Here is an 18,338-nt window from a genome sequence, read left to right as displayed (position 1 = left end):
TACAAAATATCTTCATGGAACATGATCTTTACTTAATATCCTAATGATTTTTGGTATAAAAGAAAAATCGATAATTTTGACCCATACAATGGTTTTTTGGCTATTGCTAAAAATATACCCCAGCGACTTAAGACTGGTTTTGTGGTCCAGGGTCACAAATGTGAGTAATATTATTTTTACAGTGTCTGCTAATGGGTGTGTGTATAAAATTAGTGTTTGTTGATATGAAAGTTTTCAGCATGTCTCGATTTGCTTGTATTGGATATGTGACTGAGTGCAGTGTCTCTAAATTACAGTCAAATGCAAACATTCTGAAAATATCTTGATATCAATGCATGTTAATGGGCAAAATAAATAAATAAATGCAATTTCTCTGAATTAAAGTCAAATGCAAACATTCTGAAAATATCTTGATATAAATGTACGCTAATAGATAAAAAAATCATAAATTATAATAAATAAAAATGATATAACTCATATGTACCTGTAGAATAAAAAAAGGGACATAAGTGAGTGTAAGCCACACAATTTTTCAGTGATTTCAAGTGCTCCCTTTTATTGTAGATGATCAGGATGATCAAGTTTATGCAAAAATACAAAAATGTCCCTAAAACCCTGTCATTTTGACATTATGACATACCAAACTGTATTAACACATATTATAAAAAGCTATCATGGTGGATTTAGCATACATTATTTATATCCACATGATGAGCACTGACAAAAAATTAGGAAGATTAAAAAGATGAATGCTACCTCCATTCATTGGTGAGTTTGGTTAAAGGTTTTACCATCATAATAGTGCAAATTAGTTTTATACAAATCTTATTTTCACTTAGCTTAATTCAAATTGCATACATTTTTTTTTTGAGAATGTCACTAGTGTTTCTGATAAGTAGCATTGTCAAAGAACAGCTTAAAATGAAGCATCCTGATTGTTTCTGGATAATACAAAATTCAGCACCATTAAGCTTAATATTACAGTCAAGATTCCCATATCAATATAATACAGAACTAGGCATTCCATAATAGTACTACTGTATATCTCACATTAAATATCATGTATTGTTAAAGATGTGTTTTTTGGTTGTAAAACAATACAGTAGATTACCCAAAAAGTCCAAATTCTAAAAGCTGTTGTATGGTCAAGTGTTTATGGTGCTTTTTGGTCTTTTTAGGAGCTTAACAGGCCCTGGCCAAGGTATGCTTCCATTATATGGAAAGGAACAGTCAATATTCTGCATAAGATTAACTTTTGAAGAAAATTCAGGTTTTAAAAAGTAAATGATGACAGATTTAAAATCTACATAAATAAATAACTGTGCTCAGGAAAAATGTGCTGGAATTCTCTTCCTCAACTAAATATGCTGTTCTCTTTCTTATTTCTAATAGTAGATTGATAAGTATATGGGTTTGAAAACTCCTTTTAGATCATATTAACTCACAATAATCTGTTTGAATGAAATAGCTTTCTCCAAAAGATTCCTCAGGATGACTTTGGCCCTTCTCTCTCTCTGTGAAAGTGTCCATGGCCCGTCTATGGTTTAGTGACAGGTATTTCTGCACGCGTAAGACTGGATAAGATATATTGACTGTGTGCATTTCGTGTTTGTAGCGACCGGAGGCGAGCGTTTGTCTGGGACAACATCTCTGAGTTTACAAGAAGAAATCGATTCAAAATTCACTGTTTAAATCCTTTTTGACCACTGCCGAACACCGTATGGTAACTGTTGCACTTTGCTGTAATTTGCATGTATATTTACTACTGAAATGCTGGAATGTATACAAGAACAATATTTCATAACTGCTCCACCACAGCGATAGTGAGCTGTTAGGAACAAACAGAAGAAAGAGAAGAAAAATACATAAACATTTGAAATGGTTCATTATTATGCAGCAACAGGTATGCAATATAATTTGAAAAAATGTATTATATACATTTATACACAAGAATATATAAACCAAGCAGCTTAATGTTTACCTTGCGTAAATAAGAGGTTGCATTAAGTTATTTCTGTGAATCTCCAAATTTTTTTTCTTATGGATTTATTAATGACTGTTTGAAGCATCATCTTCCTTGTCGTGCATGTGGTTCACAACCAGTTGTGACACCACCAAAAGTTTGGAGTCAGAAGTAAAGTGTTCAGAAAGGACACTTTAAATTGATAAAATGACAGTAACGATATTGTTACAAATATATATATTTCAAATAAACACTGTTCTTTTACATTTTTTATTTCTCAAAGAATCCTGATTCTTCGTTTCAGGAAAATATCATGGTTTCCAAAAAAATATTAACCAGCACAACTATTTTCAAATGTTAATAAGAAATCATAAAATAATATTAGAAAGATTTCTCATATTAGAATGGTTGCTGAAAATTCAGCTTTATCATCACAGGAATAAATTACATTTATTCATAGAAAACATATTTTAAATTGCAATAATACTTTACAGTTTTACTGTACTGTATTTTGATCAAATAAACGCAACCTTGGTGAACATAAGAACTATAAAAAAAATCTTACTGATCCCAAACTTTTGATGAGTAGTATACAGTATATGTTTGTTTTTTTTCAATTGGTTTGGCGATCTTGACATTCTGCACGTGTACCTGTTTGTATATTAGTTGGAAGCCGCCAGTGTGAGTGTTACGGTCACATCGTCGATCCAGCACCACCCGCAAAGTGTCTTCCTGTACAGCGGGGCAGAGTCGAGCTGTGACTCCTGTGGAGGGTGCCATGGTGGGGCTGGCATTGATCTCCAAAAGCCAAGGTCGCAAATCCCGTCCCAGCATAAAGTCAGCTCCGTAAAGCTCAAAACTGGCTTTGCGAGGTTCCACACTGTCCTGCGCAGTCAAGAGAGTTTGGATAACAGCCTTCTGCATACCTGGAACCACCACCCCTTCCCACAGGTCACCTTGGCCTGAAGCAGCCAACCAGGAGCGGAACTGTGAACATGACCACATGCACTCAGCGGGTAGAGAAGGATTGCGATCTGGGCTTGGTTGAAAATGCTTCTGGATGGAGTTGTTGCAAAGATGTACAGAACTGAGGGTGGAAAGTAGGGAAAAATTTAAAAATAATAATTAAAAAAAGATTAATTGAAGCCTAATAAATAATCTCTTAAAGGAATAGTTCAACCCGAAAATGGAAATTCTTTCCTCATTTACTCCCCCTCATGTTGTTCCAAATCTATATGACTTTGTTTCTTCTGTAGAACACAAAAGTAGATATTTTCAAGAATTTCATCAGTTTTTGGCCTTACACCGTTTCTACACCACACCATGCCACAATAGCTAAATGCTGTCTACACTGGACACGACAAAGCGACCATTGCAAATAGGGATGCACCGAAATGAAAATTATTGGCGTGGATAAAGTCTTTGCAGATGCACCCCCTCTTGAAATTTCGGCATTACATGTTTTGCAAATCGCTGTCTGGTGGTCTTTCGCAGATATACTGAAATACGTCCACACCGCAGACATGTTGCTTCAGACAAGCACGTGCAGGTCGCGGTTTCTGTTTGCGTCATCAAAACATTTCGGCCGTATTGTTTCGGTGATAAAAGTCTTTCGGCCGAAAACCGAAAATGCACTTTTGGGCCATTTTCGGCCGAAAATTTTCGGTGGCCGAATATTTGGTGCATCCCCAATTGCAAATCATTTGAACTTTGTGTCAGTACGTCATAAACAGAATGAGGCATCAGTCGGGGATTTGTTGTGTACATCCAGTGTAGACAGCATCACTGATTATAATGGGTTCTATTGTATTTTGTTGCATCGCGTCGGGCCGCACTGCGCCGCTCGCGTCCGGTGTAGACACTGTGTTACAATGAAAGTAAGTGGGGTCCAAAAAAAAATAAAAAATGGACAAAATTTTTTTCTAAATATCTTTTGTTGTGCTTTACAGAAAAAAGTCAGATACGTTTTTAATGACTATGTAAATGTTTTCATTTTTGGGTGAACTATCCCTGTAATGTTTGGCATTTGTTTTCTTACCTGTCCAATGTATGAGTGGAGTAAGGCTGGGTAGAAAAGCGAAGGTAGCACTCAAGGTAGAACCACACAGTAAGTGGGTTCCAGTCTGTAACCAGGAACCACTGTCTTACATCAAACTTAGTGTCATGCACGAGGAGAGGTCGCTCCAAGTACTTCTGCACCACCCACTTACTGTCCTTCATGATGTCATGGTCTGCATCTACTAAACTCATTATCTCATCCAGCTTGTTCATGCACATTATACCTACAACAGTAAAGTCAATAGTAAATTAAATAGTTTTGCTTTATTTTTACACCACTTTCTTCAGTCTTCACAAACTCACCTCTGCCTCGTGACTTGGCCCCAGGTTTAATGATCCAGATGTTGCAGAGTCCATCAGTCTCCATCTGGGGGCAAAAACAACGCATCTGCTCCAACATGCATTTACAACGCTCCACATAATCTTCACAGCCCTCTATCGTCAGTCCTTCACTGCAAAGGAAAAGAGCAAGAAAGCTTTATAACTACTCTACAGAGCCCCTAAATGGACATGGTGATTAGAAAAAAAAAAAGATGTGAGGAGATATTAAATTTCAATGCTTTCGCGTTCTTTCATAAAACTTTCCACTCCCTCAAGAAACTTTACATTCACTCACAAAACATTTGTGTTTCCCGAGAATCTTAGCGTTTGCTTGCAAAACTTTTGTGATGGAAATAATATAAGGTGAGAGGAAATATATACTGCATATATTAATACTTTTGTGAGTGAATCCAAAGTTTCTCAGGGGAACGCAATAATTCTGTGAACACAAAAGCAATGAAATATAATAATTATTTATCCTACTTAATCTTAATTACTTTATTGTGACTGGACAGTCCAAGTTTCTGAACACCAGAAATTCTGTAATTTGTCTAATGTTAAAAAGTTGCATACATTTGGAATGAGACAGTTTTGCAGATTAGTTTTATTACATGATTTTCATTATAGAAGTTCAGCCCTGAAACTTTTAAAAAAACCTTTAAGATAAAAAAAAATATTTTTTTTCATGATATATTAAGTACACTATAAATAATAATAATAAAAACAATCATACTCACTGAATAACTAAATAATAATTCTGAAGAAACACCTTCCACTGTTGCTCTGAGAGGGTAGGGGTTGTTTCCAAAGTCATGTCTATGTCACAGTGTTCTAAACTGTTCAGATACTCCTGACATACACACAATGCATTGTCAATTATCGAGCTTCCAACCCTCTGATTGGCATGCTGTTTACGAGGCTTGCTCAGACCTACAAATGAGGGAAGATATGTGAATATGTTTGAGTTCTAATGTGGGTTTGTATGTGTTAGTGTGTGTCATACCATGAGATTTAGCATCATGCACCTCTCTGGTTCTCTCCCACTCTGAATCCCCTGCATACTTCTCCAAAACATACATCAGTAGACTTGTGCATGCAGTCCGTCTAAAGTCCTCTGTAAAGAAACAGAACAAAATCAATTTCCTTAGGAGGATCTGGTCTGGTAACAGAAATATTGCCGGTTTAATGCATGGATAGGGCAACTCGTGAACAGTTACAGAGCACATATATCACAATTGTGCCTGTGAGCAACACATTTAACCCCAGATTACCCCAGGGATAATAACAGTTCACATGGTGTCTTTGGGGGGAAATAATCACCTGTTAAATGAAAAGAAACCAAGCAGCCAATAGGGGACATAAAAGCAAGGACACAGTATTTTCCAGATTAAAGGGGTGGTTCACTGGCTTTTTTCTAGGCTTGATTGTGTTTATGGGGTGCAGTCTTTTTTTAAAAACTCTTATTATTTTTCACATAATTTACTTCTATTCCACACCGCTCTGTCCCTTCTCTGAGAAACGGGCTGATCTTTTCCTGTTTTTATGAAGCCCAGCCCTCAGAAATAGGCGATGGGCTCTGATTGGTTAGCTAGCCCAGTGTGTTGTGATTGGCTAAATCACCTCTAGTGTGTCTAATCGTCCTGCCCCTCACCTCAGCGGCATGTGCTCCGGTTGTATTGTAAACAACGGCATCTAATATCGCTTATCAGTTTGAGCCCGATTGAGAAGCAGAGGATATTATTGAAGAGGATCGTGCAGAACCTGTGCAAGCACGGCTTTAATGGTCGGCCTATGTTTTTTGTTTGTTGTTGCCTCATACTTTTAGATATGCTGTTATTTGTAAATTCTACTGCTTATGTTAGCTGTTAATATACGGTTTTGTCCTGATTAAAGCTTTAATACAGTACGGCAACTGCACGCGTGTCCATGTATAATGCTTCTCATAGCTATGTGAAAATAAGTGTATAAATGGAGCAGAACTGAGCTGAAGATCTGAATGAGAGAGAGAGAGGCCGAGCAGGCGACGCAAGGAACAGTATAAAGAACCGCTGCTTTAGAACATTGATTTTGAAACTTGTGAATCCATTAGAATCGTTAGGAAGACAGAATCGCGATTCATATATGAATAGATTTTTAAGTGCACCCCTAGTTTTCTCTTCCTCTTCTCTAAAGCAGCGCAGCATGGCCTTGCCCCCTTTGCTGCCTTTTCCCGAGGGCGGGGTTTATCTGGGTTTGTGACATCACGAACCCGGGAAGTAACTTGTTTTAGTCCCTACCAGCCGTTTTTGTAGGCATTAAACTGTCAGAATTTTAAAAGACGATATCTCCGTTTGCATTGAACTTTCAGCTTCGTAACTTTACAGATATTGTTTATGCTCAAACAGCAACATTACACACTAACTAACGTTAAAAAAGTGAAATCGCAATCAACCACCCCTTCAAGAGTACTGACCAATAAAAGCATGTTTATCATCCTCCGCCCCCAGTCTGTAGCAGCGTGGGAAGAATGTATCGGGATCTGCTGCATCAAACCACTGCAGATTTCTCAAACTCATACACAAACCAACCTGAAAAAGACATAGTAACGAAATGAGAGGTAATGAGTACGTTTTAATATACTGTAGAAGAATTTTAGCTTCAATGGCTTCGTTTGTCGAAATTTGTGATGAACCTTGGTGGTGAAAGATCCCGCCTTTGCGTAATGATTGGTCATCTGGTCTTTACGTAAAGACCGACAGTCGACTGAATCCCTCCTTGTTGTCCAGTAGAAATATGCCGTCTCATTGCGAACCAACCGTGACTAGGGATTTAAAATAAGAATCAGAGACTGTCCACTGTTGACAAATCGCATTAAAAAACCCAGCTGCTATGGCAACTATCTTAAATGGAATTCCACAGTTTCTAAACGTACCATTAGGTCATACAGATCATCTGCCTCATCGTCCCTCTCTCCCTCCTCTCCTAAGTCTGCATAAAGAAACAGAGAAGGTGGTGAGACAGTAGTCAAGGGACAGAAAGCGTGATCTATGTCGCTGGCATCTGTTTGTTGGAATGAGTGGTGTCAGGTTAGCTACTCAAACTATCATAGTGAGCTTTAGATTACAGTGGGTCATTGACTAAACAGTTACACAGGATGCTGTGAAGCATAGCATTTACAGTATACTTCACACACAAACACGTTTACACTATTGTTTAAAAAATTGGGGTTGGTAAGAATTTTTTAATGGTTTGGAAAGAAGTCTCTTGCTCACCAAGGCTGCATTTATTTTATTAAAAATACAGTAACACGGCGATATTTTGAAATATTATTTAAATTAACTGTTTTCTATTTAAATATATTTTAAGTTGTAATTTATTCCTGTGATGATAGGGCTTAATTTTCAGCAGCCATTACTACTACTCTTCAGTGTCTCATGCTCCTTCAAAAATCATTCTAATATGCTAATTTGGTGCTTAAGAAACATTTAGTCTTATTATTGCCAGTTAAAAACAGTTGTGCTGCTTAAAATGTTTGTCAAAACCTTAATTTTTTTCAGTATTCTTTGATGAATAGAACGATCAAACAAACACATTTATTTGAAATAGATATATTTTGTAACGTTTTAAATGTCTGTCAATTGTGATCAATTGAATGTGTCCTTGCTAAATAAAAGTAGTAACTTTTTAAAATCTAATTGCAGAGATACCATACCCATCCGTTGTTTTATAATAATTACTTTCAGGGGTATATTTTGTAATGTTTTAAATGTCTGTCAACTGTGATCAATTTAATGTGTCCTTGCTAAATAAAAGTAGTAACTTTTTTAAATCTAATTGCAGAGATACCATACCCATCTGTTGTTTTATTATAATTACTTTCAGGGGGTAGAAACAGGGGTCCTAAATGTCTTGCTGGTTGGCAAAAGGGTGCTAGACAAAGTTGAATATAGCTATACATTTTAATATATACATTTTAAAACATCCCCTGACATGCCCAACAGAATGTTGTGCCAGTAATTAACTTCTGGGTACAATTTTGTCCCCCGTGTATAGCTAACCTGTACACACAGAAACCGACCAGCCTTATCAAGTGTCTATGCAGAGTGATGGAAAGGGTCTAATCTTAGTTCTGTCAGATACTCTCACCATCATCATCACTGCTGTCACCCTCATCTGTGGCTTCTGTTTCAAGATCATGTCGACGAGGCCGTGGGACAGAGAGCCGTGGTAGCCGCCGCTCCACCCATCCTCTTGCACGTAGGCCTGCACGGATTACAGGATATGGACCTTGCACAGAGAACACTTTCTTCTCCTACATCAGACGCAACAAAATAGACAGTGCATGTTCATTCAGATCTCAATGTCATCATTGTTTAAAATTCAAGATCATTTGAAGTTCTTCCATGCACTACTTCTACTAAGATTCCTTAGGATTTTAGAAGCCTAACCTTTATTGCCTTGTCCACTAGAGTCTTAGCTGTCTTCAGTCTGTCCCCATTAATCAGAGGCAGATTTATATAATTACAGCGAGCTCTTCCTTCCAAGGGTGGCACTGTGACATACAGCACATATAAATGCTTTACAAAAAATAAATAGCAGGGTTTATCTTGTGTGTGTACATTTGACAATAGCTGAGTGGGCCAGAGTTTTCAAAATGCCTTCACAGATATCATGAAAATAAACTTATAAAAACATTATCTGAAAGACTCAACTGGCCAAATCACGTTTTGAATTCAATCTAATAATGTCAACAGGTTTTTTTTATTTTAGTATAAAAAACGTTGAGCTTATGAGAGTTTCTCACTGATATCTACCTTTCAAAAGTTGTTTACTGTCTTTGAAAGACATCTCTTATGCTTACCAAGGCAACATTTATTTGATCAAAAATACAGTAAAAACTGTAATATTGTGAAATAGAATCAGAATTTAAAATAAGTTTTTTTTTCTTAATATATTTAAAATGTTAATTTATTCATGTGATAGTAAAGCTTCAAAAATCCTTATAATATGCTGATTTGGTGCTCAAGAGACATTTCTTATTATTATCAATGTTGAAAACAGTTGTGCTGCTTAATCATTTTGTGAAAATCGCTATGCATTAAAAATTCTTAGATAAATAACTAATTTAAAAGAACAGCATTTATTTGAAATACTAATATTTTGTAACGTTATAAATGTATTTACTGTCACTTGCTAAAAAAGTATTAATTTCTTTAAATAAAAAAAAAATCTTGATGACACCAAACGTATGAATGGTAAGTTACTGTAGCTTCTAAGGTTTTGTCTGTGTCTATATTAGGTAACATCATGGGGACATCAAAGAAAATATAGGGACATAAAAAATGACTGGTGAAAAAGTGGTAAAAGGGTGTATACTGTATACTGTACCTTGCATATGTTGGTGCATGTTTGATTTAACTCTGGCATCACTCACAAAATGGATCAATCTTTCCCTTTTTAACCTAAATGTAAAAGTAAAATTAACTTAATGCTCATTGTTCACGCTTTAACTCTCTCTCTCTCTCTCACACAAATACATATTAAAGGCGGTCTCGGTCTCAATGATAACCAAGATGAGTGTAAGCCGCACATACAATGCATCAATAGTTGAACACTGTAATTTATGACTGCCTGGAAACGGCTTTACACAGAAGCTCATGCTCAGATTCAACACAAAACAATTCTATGCACATCCCTCCCTAACTAAGTACAACGGTACTGAGTAACGTTAAATAAAGAATCACAATAGTTAATTTAAAACTTATTTCACTTGTTTATAGATCCACTTGACATTATAAAACTTACAAAATAACAAAAACACATGGAGTTCCAAGGGCCCGTTCACGACCATATTGATTTTGAGATTCGCTGAGCAAACTCACCTGGATTGCGACGTTCACCTCTGGATTTGGCACCCGCCAGAAGCCGTCTGGTGAAATCGATAAGGTCACCGGTGCGCCCGGCCAGCCCGGTAGAGCTGCGGAGAAACGCTCGTTCAGCACATGCGCACTGCACACATTCCAGCACCAGCGTGCTGTTTTCATCACCCTTAACAACTGTTTCCTGGAAACGGATGACGCCGTGCGGCAACCCAGGCGGAACGCGCAACGCTACAGTGCTACTCTGAGGAATTCAATATCCAATATTCAGATAACAAATATCGGATACTGAATATTCATGATCTTTTTATGAAATGTTCTATTAGCACCACTTTATTAGACTCGTTTGGCTCCATTACATTAAAGACATACAGGCTTTTGAATTATTACGCACATTAGCGCTAAATATCGCCTGTTTCAGAAATGTCAGGAGGGTTGAGTATAACAGCTCATTCATTATATAGCGATCTCCCCAGGCGGCACAATAATAACAATTAGCAAACATGAATGGGTGAATATTTTAAAGTGTCATAATCAATCGGTTTGAAAGGCATTTGAATTATTTAATGTTCCATAACAGATTGATTGTTAAAGCGTCACATCAGTTGTCATGTCTACGTTTCTTTAGCTTGGCCAAACAGAAGACAATAACATGTACATCACTATTTAGGCTATCAAATGCATGATTACTGTAAGACTAAACTGCTCCATAGACATTGCGTGGATTGCCTCTAAAATATTTATGTTTTGATTTATGCAGAGGCGGACAGTAACTACATTTACTTGAGTATTTAGATTATTTAATCTAAATAAGCAACATAAATGATTTACACATATATGTAGACATTTGTAGCGCAAAAATAACTGAACTAAATGAAATTTCAGCGAGTAGCTTGATAATGACGTTTATTCACTTATCACAAAAATAAAACCGCTGATCACTAATCAATTACAGCATGTGTGGCTTTGAAAGTAGCTTACTTAGTCACTATCATGATTTTTCTCTAATAACTGTAGTACTTAGCGCATCAATATACAACATGACCTTATGCAGACATCACTTGAGATGTTAGTCACATTATTTTCGCTCTCATGATTTGCAGAACCTCTAAACTATTTCTGGCACTTTCCTGTATAGGTGCAAAACCGCATCAATCGAATTACAGCTTCAGCAACAGTCTCGTTTCGAGCTCTCTGATTGGCTGGACGACATATGATGCTGCCACAGTCAGTACCTCTTTCCATGTCCTGGAGAGCGCGCGCGCCTAACAACATCATTAAAGTATAGACAGGGCGAATGCGCGTGTAGATCTCAATGTTAGTTTGATACAGGATCAAGAGTACTTCATGCCTCCCGCTCTAACCGTGTATGCATCAAGTGATCTGGAGTTTCTCTATAGGAACTGCTAATCTGATCCGCGTCTTTCTGTGGAAGCTGCAATCGACGCACCTTTGACTGCTTTAAAACGGAGTTAACCATGCCTGCCGAAAACAGCGACCAGGAGAGCATGCTGAGCTATCAGGTAGTTAAAACGATGCGTACGTATGTGTTTATTGCATTAGCTGATCAGTCTGTTTATTCGTTTTTATTCCTCCAGTAACTTAGAATTGGACATCTGCTGTAGGAAACAGCCATATTATGTCATAAATCACCATCTATATAAGATTTTAAAATTCTCGAATGGAATACAAACACATCCGGGCGACCCATTAGTGCAGGGATCAATAGTACTGTGTGTTCCCTCTCGCCCCCATTGCCACAAAATATCTTATCGACGTTGCACTTTCGGTCTATAATTGCATACCGTTAAAGCGGACCGTTCCTATTTCTTCAATGCCTGCGACTCAAACAGATTATTATGCTTTATTGCCTTAATTTGTGCTCCGCGCATGGATGTGTATTATTGGAGTGTTACAGGCACGTGCAGCAGCCGTATTCCCATTGCCAGGGACAACAGCTCGCATCATTCGTTTATTATCCGTGTCACTGACTGCGTGCTTGCCGGTATAGCAGTGTCTTGCCTAGGCTGATGGGCGTTCTTGCAGAGGAATCCGCATTGTCGTTTTGTAATGGGTTTAGTATGGAAGCGCGAGATAATGATTATGAGAATTAGCGCATAATGTATCATTTACTATCTAGGCTATTACACTAATGCTGCAAGAGGGTGCCCGTTACGTCATGAATTGGTTTGGAAATTAAAGCTTTTAGCATTTGATTGTGTTGTATCAATAGGATTATTGTGCAAAATATGGCTTCCTTTGGGGAGCGCGTAGTGTCAGTGTACACCGTTACCCTCAAATGACCTTGACGCCATCCTCTCTTACTGAGGGTCCGTCTTTAGACAGCAACAGCGCTATTGGTGCAGTTTTTCAGCACCAAAGTAAACGCTGATTGCTAGTGTAAAATGCTTGTAGATTATCATTTGACATGTTAGTAGGAAACCTGACTCCTGGCTCTTTTGAGTAGCTACTGCTTCCTGTCATTAAGGCTATGAAAGGATTAATTCACCCGATAAAAAAAAATAAATACAAAATCTTCTACTCACCCTCTTGTCGTTGACCTATCTTGACTTTATTTCATCTGTGAACACAAAAGGATAAATGATTAATAACAGTCTGGTGACTCTTGTACATTACAACTAACAGAACTTGAGCTTTAAAGGAATAGCTCACCCAAAAATGATCCAGAAATGGCCATCCAAGATGCAGATGAATTTGTTTCTTCATGTGAACAGATTTAGAGAAATTGAGCATTTCATCACTTGTTTATCAATGGATCCTCTGTAGTGAATGGGTGCCATCAGAGCGAGAGTTCAAACAGCTGATAAAAACATCACAATAATCAACAATTAATCCACATGACTCCAGTCCAATTATTGTATTGTGATGTAAAAAGCTGCATGTTTGTAATAAACAAATCCATCAGTAAGATGTTTTTAACTTAAACGGTTCCTTCCGTCTTAAATACAAGTCCTCATAATATTGCTTTCTCTAGTGAAAAAGTCATCTCATCTGAATCAGGAGAGAAATACATACAGATCACTCACTGTTTACAAGTGAAAACAGTCCAAAACAAATATGTTTGTAGATTTTGAGGTGAGAGGACAACTGAATGGACTTCTTCACTGGAAGTGTTATCATGAATTTATGAATGAAAGTTAACATGAAATGCCTTAATGATTTATTTGTTTCTTACAAACATCTTTTCGGTTCATAAGACCTTAACTGATGGACTAGATTTGTGTGGATTATTTGTGATTACTGTGTAATGTTTTTAACAGCTGTTTGGACTCTCATTCTGACGGCACCTATTCACTGTAGGGGATCTATTTGTGAGTAAGTGATGTAATGCTAAATTTCTCCAAATCTGTTCCAATGAAGAAACAAACGTATCGACATCTTAAACTATTAATGTAAAGCTAAAAAAAGATGCAAACGTCTCATAAAAGCCATCCAAATATTTGAAGTCTTATGAATCCATGCAATGGCTTTGTGTGAGCGACAAACAGACCGAACAGTCATTATTCACTGATTATTTTCCACTCAAATGGGTTGTTAACAACTACAGCTAGATCATTGAGTAAACTGGAGAACCAGATCAATCCACTCCATGAACAAGTCATTCAATGGATAAACTGATTCATTGATAAGATCCGACTCAAAAGAACATTTGTTCATGAATTGTGCATTGCTGCTTGTCTCATGAATGCGCCAAGGGAAGTTACAGTGATAGTTAAGATTATGAGGGAATACAGTGATAGTCAAGATTTTGACTTAAAATTTGAAAAAAAAGATTTGGAATATATTATACAGTATAGTATTCAAGTCATATTAATTACTTTGACAACATTTTAATTTTTGGGTGAATTATTCTGTTTAAAATTTCTGCTTGAGGGATTCACTATCTATAAAAAACATTATGAGAATTAAATAGAGTATAGGTACTTCTGAACATATATGAGAAAACTTTATCATCCAGTGGATAGTGACTGTGGAGAGAAAGGGCATGTATAAAGCCTCTCTTTGTCAGAGAAACCAATCAATAGTTTTTCCATTTGTTGAGAAATGTGTGTTTATATAGACACTCTCAGTAAAGAGAGTGAAAGTGAGGGAACCACAGAACTGTCTGCCTCCCTTTCCCACACATCTGTCTTGGCTCAATATGTCCATTACATTAATGGCGCCTGAAACGTGTCATTTTAACCCAGATTTCATTTCATACCTTGGTTGTTTTGTAGTCAAATACTGTCTCTCTATCTAGGATGATCCTGAGAGGTTTCATTTAATACATTTACAAGATCATGCTGATCAAATATTTATCATTTATTTATATTTATAAGAGTTTAAAAAAAAGTTGTGTGTTGAGCACTGATAAGCTAAATTACTAAAAAGATCATGTTCATATTCAATAAACATTGCCCATTTTGCAAAGATAATATACATTTTATTGTACATCTGTGGAAAACTGTTTGAAATATATTTTCATATCTCATTCTATTCAGGGCCTTTATATTAATTGAATGTAAGAAAAACATCAGCAGTGTTCTGGCTTAGGGAGTCATAATGTTCTTCATTATGTTATCACTATCTGTCTGATGCTGTGCTCTTTTCATGCCTTTCACTTTTTTCTGACTGTCATTTTGAAACAGGTTTCAGAGAGCATAAATAGTTACATAAGGTACTCTGCACACATCCATTCAAAATAATTAGCCAATAAAAGACAGTCTTTGTGTAGGGTTAATATGTTTAATTTATAACACGAATGCATGATAATGATAATAGTTTCATCTTCTGTAATTGCAGTATATAGAATATATAATAATATAAAGTATAATAATAAGAATGATAGTATCTTTAATATGGTTATGTATAAACTATAAATTGTAAGATTCAAACTTATAGCAGTATAATGGAAATATTTACAGGACTAATGAATACAAATGTAATGTGCCAAAAAAAAAAAAGACACCATTACAAAAACATATTGCTGAAACTCTATGATAGTGATGGTATCAGACACTCTAATCTCCCATCTGTTTTTTCAAAGCTTAAAAGAATACCATGGTATTACCTTTGACATGCCAAAATATATTATTAACAATTAGCATGGTATCATGGTAATGCCATGGTATTTTTTATTACTGCTGCATGAACAAGTACTCACACACCCACACTAAAGCATACAAACACAAGCATACACAACAAAAACAGGGAACCAAAAATGTCTTTGTTATTTGCTTTTTTTTTTTTAAGAAAACATTGTGCGTTTTGAAAGTAAAAAAGTTGTCACATACAACGTTAATACAAATGCACTTAAGTTAATATGCAAACCGATCCTTATTTTTTATTTTAAATATGCACCTCATGAAGGCTATGATGCCATTGTGATAGAACGGGTGAGGTGGCAATGAATAGTGAATGAGTCATTCTGCCAAGAGTAACAGGTAGTACTTCAACTCTCTCTCTAACCACAATTCTTTATTCCAAGTCTGAATACTGCAGTGGGTTGACCATCTCTCCCAAAATGATGCTTTTAGTGGTTTATTGAAAAATGAACAGTAATCGATAACATACACTCTACCCTCTATGAATAACAACATAAAAGCATTCACTTCAGAGTTGAAATGATTTTATGGTTTGTGCATGCTTGTGTGTGTGTGTGTGTTGTGTGCATGTGTCACTGTATCTGTTCAGGCAGACTGGAGCATCTGGAAGTGGCAGAGGTAGTGCTCTGTGTCAAGATTACTAACAGAACTGTCACAGAAATGTGCTAGAGAGCAAGCAAGAAAGAGGAGGAAGGGCAAGAAAATTGCCCATGTGACCTTTGAAGGCAAAAGGGCAATACTGATGTACTGGCAGCCAAACTGACACTGAGTGGGCACACACACTGGTAGTGACCTCCATCTAAACCATCTAATTTATTTATTAATTTTACAATTTCTTGCTCAGAGCAAAAAATAAAACATTGGTAATTGTGAGATACAATAAGAAATAAGAAATAAAGTGGGCCTTACAGTTACATTGTGAGAAATAAAGATATACACTACTATTGTTTTGGGCCAGAAAGAATTTTAATGTACTGTATTTGAAGGAAATCTCTTATTCTCAACAAGAATGCATTTATTTAATAAAAAATATTAATACAATAAAATAACTGTTTACTATTAAATTAATTAATACTATTAAATTAATTTAATTAATATTAAATTATTTTGAACCATGTTTTTGTGGAAAATTATAATGTTTTGTTAACTGTAATATTATAAATGTCTTTACTGTCATCATGCACAGTACTGTCATACTGTGCATCCTTGCTGAATAAAAGTATTAGCTTCTTTAAAAACATTATACTGACCCCAAACTTTTGGTAGTGTAAATTTGCAATTGTGAGAAATAAAGTTGTATTTGATATCAAGGCACACTGAGAAATGTATTTCTGACTTTTCCATCTTGCAGCTCATAACTGCAAGATAGAAAAAGTAACAATTAAGAAAAATAAAATCGCAGTTAAGGTTTGCATACAATATAGACTTGTCTTGTGTGTATGCGTTTTTGATCAGGGACTGCGGAAATGTTGCCTGGGGATAAGGAGAGGTAAGAAGAAGACATTTTTTGTGAGTGGAAAATCTTTGTGAGTGACACACACAGATACTGTACACACAAACGAGTACCTAGGTGACACAGGAGCAGTCTAGTCAGCTCAAGTGTTTTGTTATTATTTTAATTAAAGGTATGTGCTCATGGCAGACCAATAAAGGGAGAAAGACAAGGAGAGATTGAGAGGAGTAGGACAACAGCAGCATAGAGCCGATAATGAAAAATTAATCAACTTGTTCACCTGATTAGCTCTATGACTATTTTCTCCTTCCCCCTGGGTAAGTGTTTTAATGACAATAACTAGCTAGATTGTATGGTTGTCGTGTGTTTAAGACTGTCACTTAAGTAATGATTACATAAATTATAAAATAATATGAGGTTGTTAGTTTATCTAGTCAACTTCAAATATATTTCTACAAATTTTTTTAAATAATACCCTTTAAAGCAATAACGCTACAGTTATAAACATTAAGACAAATGTCTCTGGCAGTAAGAGTCCTACCAAAAACATTACTTTTTTTTTAAAACAGTATGAAAGGTTTAAAATAGTCGAACCCTTCTAACCGATCTATACAATGACGTCTGTACTCTGGCAAGTCCTACCATCCCATCCTATTGTCATACAGTGCAATACATCTGGGAACAAATATTCTTATTAAATTAGTAACAGTACTTAAGGGCTTTTTAACTAATGGGTCCCCTTTTGCAAAATGCCGTTTTTCTTGTATTCATGCATGCACTCATTCTTCAAAGGGAAAGCAGAGGGTATGACTGTATAAAATGGATCCATTTCATTAAAAACCTCAAAACAAAAGAGTAATCATTCAAAAGTGAGGTATAATTATAGTGATTTTGCATTGCAGCCATGTAACATTTATTACCTGGAAATGCAAGCTAAAATAACAATGAAATCACAGTCGGTGGTCTAACGATTAGAGAAGCTATGAAACTTGGCATAATTTAAAGCAATTGTTCTTAAGCCTGTAATAACTGTAGTTCTGGTGGACCTTGATAAGTTGCCTTAACATAATTATATGTTAGTGGGATGTTGGAAACAAGGCGGATGCTATCATAGTGGAAAGCTACTGGTGCTTTTGTTGTAACACACAATGTAATGCATGACCTCAATGCTGATCCACACTATGGCTGTCAATCAATACCTCATCGATCAAATATACACATAAGCCTCAAGCAAAAAACACAACAGAGCATAATTTGCACAGCAGTGAATATAGATCATTTTAAAACCAATGGGTTCATTTGAGAAAGATTTTCTTGACTCTATTGTTATTGTACTGCACTTTAAAGTCTGTGAGAATATTTGTGCCTTCCGTTTGGCTGTATTTTTTTATGCAGAAAATGTTCCAACAGGATTTAGGCTTGTGTTCCTGCAGAATAAAGCTGTGCAAACACATTGATGAATCATCTTTTTCATGGAAAGAATCCCAGTGGGATATCACACACACACACAAATGTAAAGAAGGAAGTGAAGGAAGCCTAATAAATATCAGTGATCTCTAACTGTTTGGGGTAGGGGGTTA

General features: G+C 36.2%; 1 protein-coding gene across 1 annotated transcript in view; it reads right to left on the bottom strand.

The window, feature by feature from the left end:
• Positions 1 to 530: 530 nt before the first annotated feature.
• LOC107582793 (tubulin monoglycylase TTLL3-like) overlaps positions 531 to 18,338 on the bottom strand; it is a 28,573-nt gene continuing 10,765 nt past the window's right edge. Inside the window, exons 2-15 of the mRNA XM_016268815.1 lie at positions 12,747 to 12,781; positions 10,204 to 10,298; positions 9,710 to 9,783; positions 8,770 to 8,873; positions 8,468 to 8,633; positions 7,254 to 7,309; positions 7,014 to 7,142; positions 6,795 to 6,909; positions 5,346 to 5,456; positions 5,080 to 5,272; positions 4,325 to 4,473; positions 4,002 to 4,245; positions 2,615 to 3,050; positions 531 to 1,650 (exon numbers count right to left, since the gene is read on the bottom strand). Coding sequence (XP_016124301.1) covers positions 1,432 to 1,650; positions 2,615 to 3,050; positions 4,002 to 4,245; positions 4,325 to 4,473; positions 5,080 to 5,272; positions 5,346 to 5,456; positions 6,795 to 6,909; positions 7,014 to 7,142; positions 7,254 to 7,309; positions 8,468 to 8,633; positions 8,770 to 8,873; positions 9,710 to 9,728 — 1,941 coding nt within the window. The 5' untranslated portion in view covers positions 9,729 to 9,783; positions 10,204 to 10,298; positions 12,747 to 12,781 and the 3' untranslated portion in view covers positions 531 to 1,431. The remainder of the gene's footprint in view (positions 1,651 to 2,614; positions 3,051 to 4,001; positions 4,246 to 4,324; positions 4,474 to 5,079; positions 5,273 to 5,345; positions 5,457 to 6,794; positions 6,910 to 7,013; positions 7,143 to 7,253; positions 7,310 to 8,467; positions 8,634 to 8,769; positions 8,874 to 9,709; positions 9,784 to 10,203; positions 10,299 to 12,746; positions 12,782 to 18,338) is intronic.

Source organism: Sinocyclocheilus grahami, unplaced genomic scaffold (assembly GCF_001515645.1).
Source record: "Sinocyclocheilus grahami isolate Dianchi unplaced genomic scaffold, SAMN03320097.WGS_v1.1 scaffold47.1, whole genome shotgun sequence".
In the NCBI taxonomy this organism is placed as follows: domain Eukaryota; kingdom Metazoa; phylum Chordata; class Actinopteri; order Cypriniformes; family Cyprinidae; genus Sinocyclocheilus; species Sinocyclocheilus grahami.
Note: the sequence above shows the minus strand (reverse complement) of the source record. Positions and strands in the feature narration are given on the sequence as shown.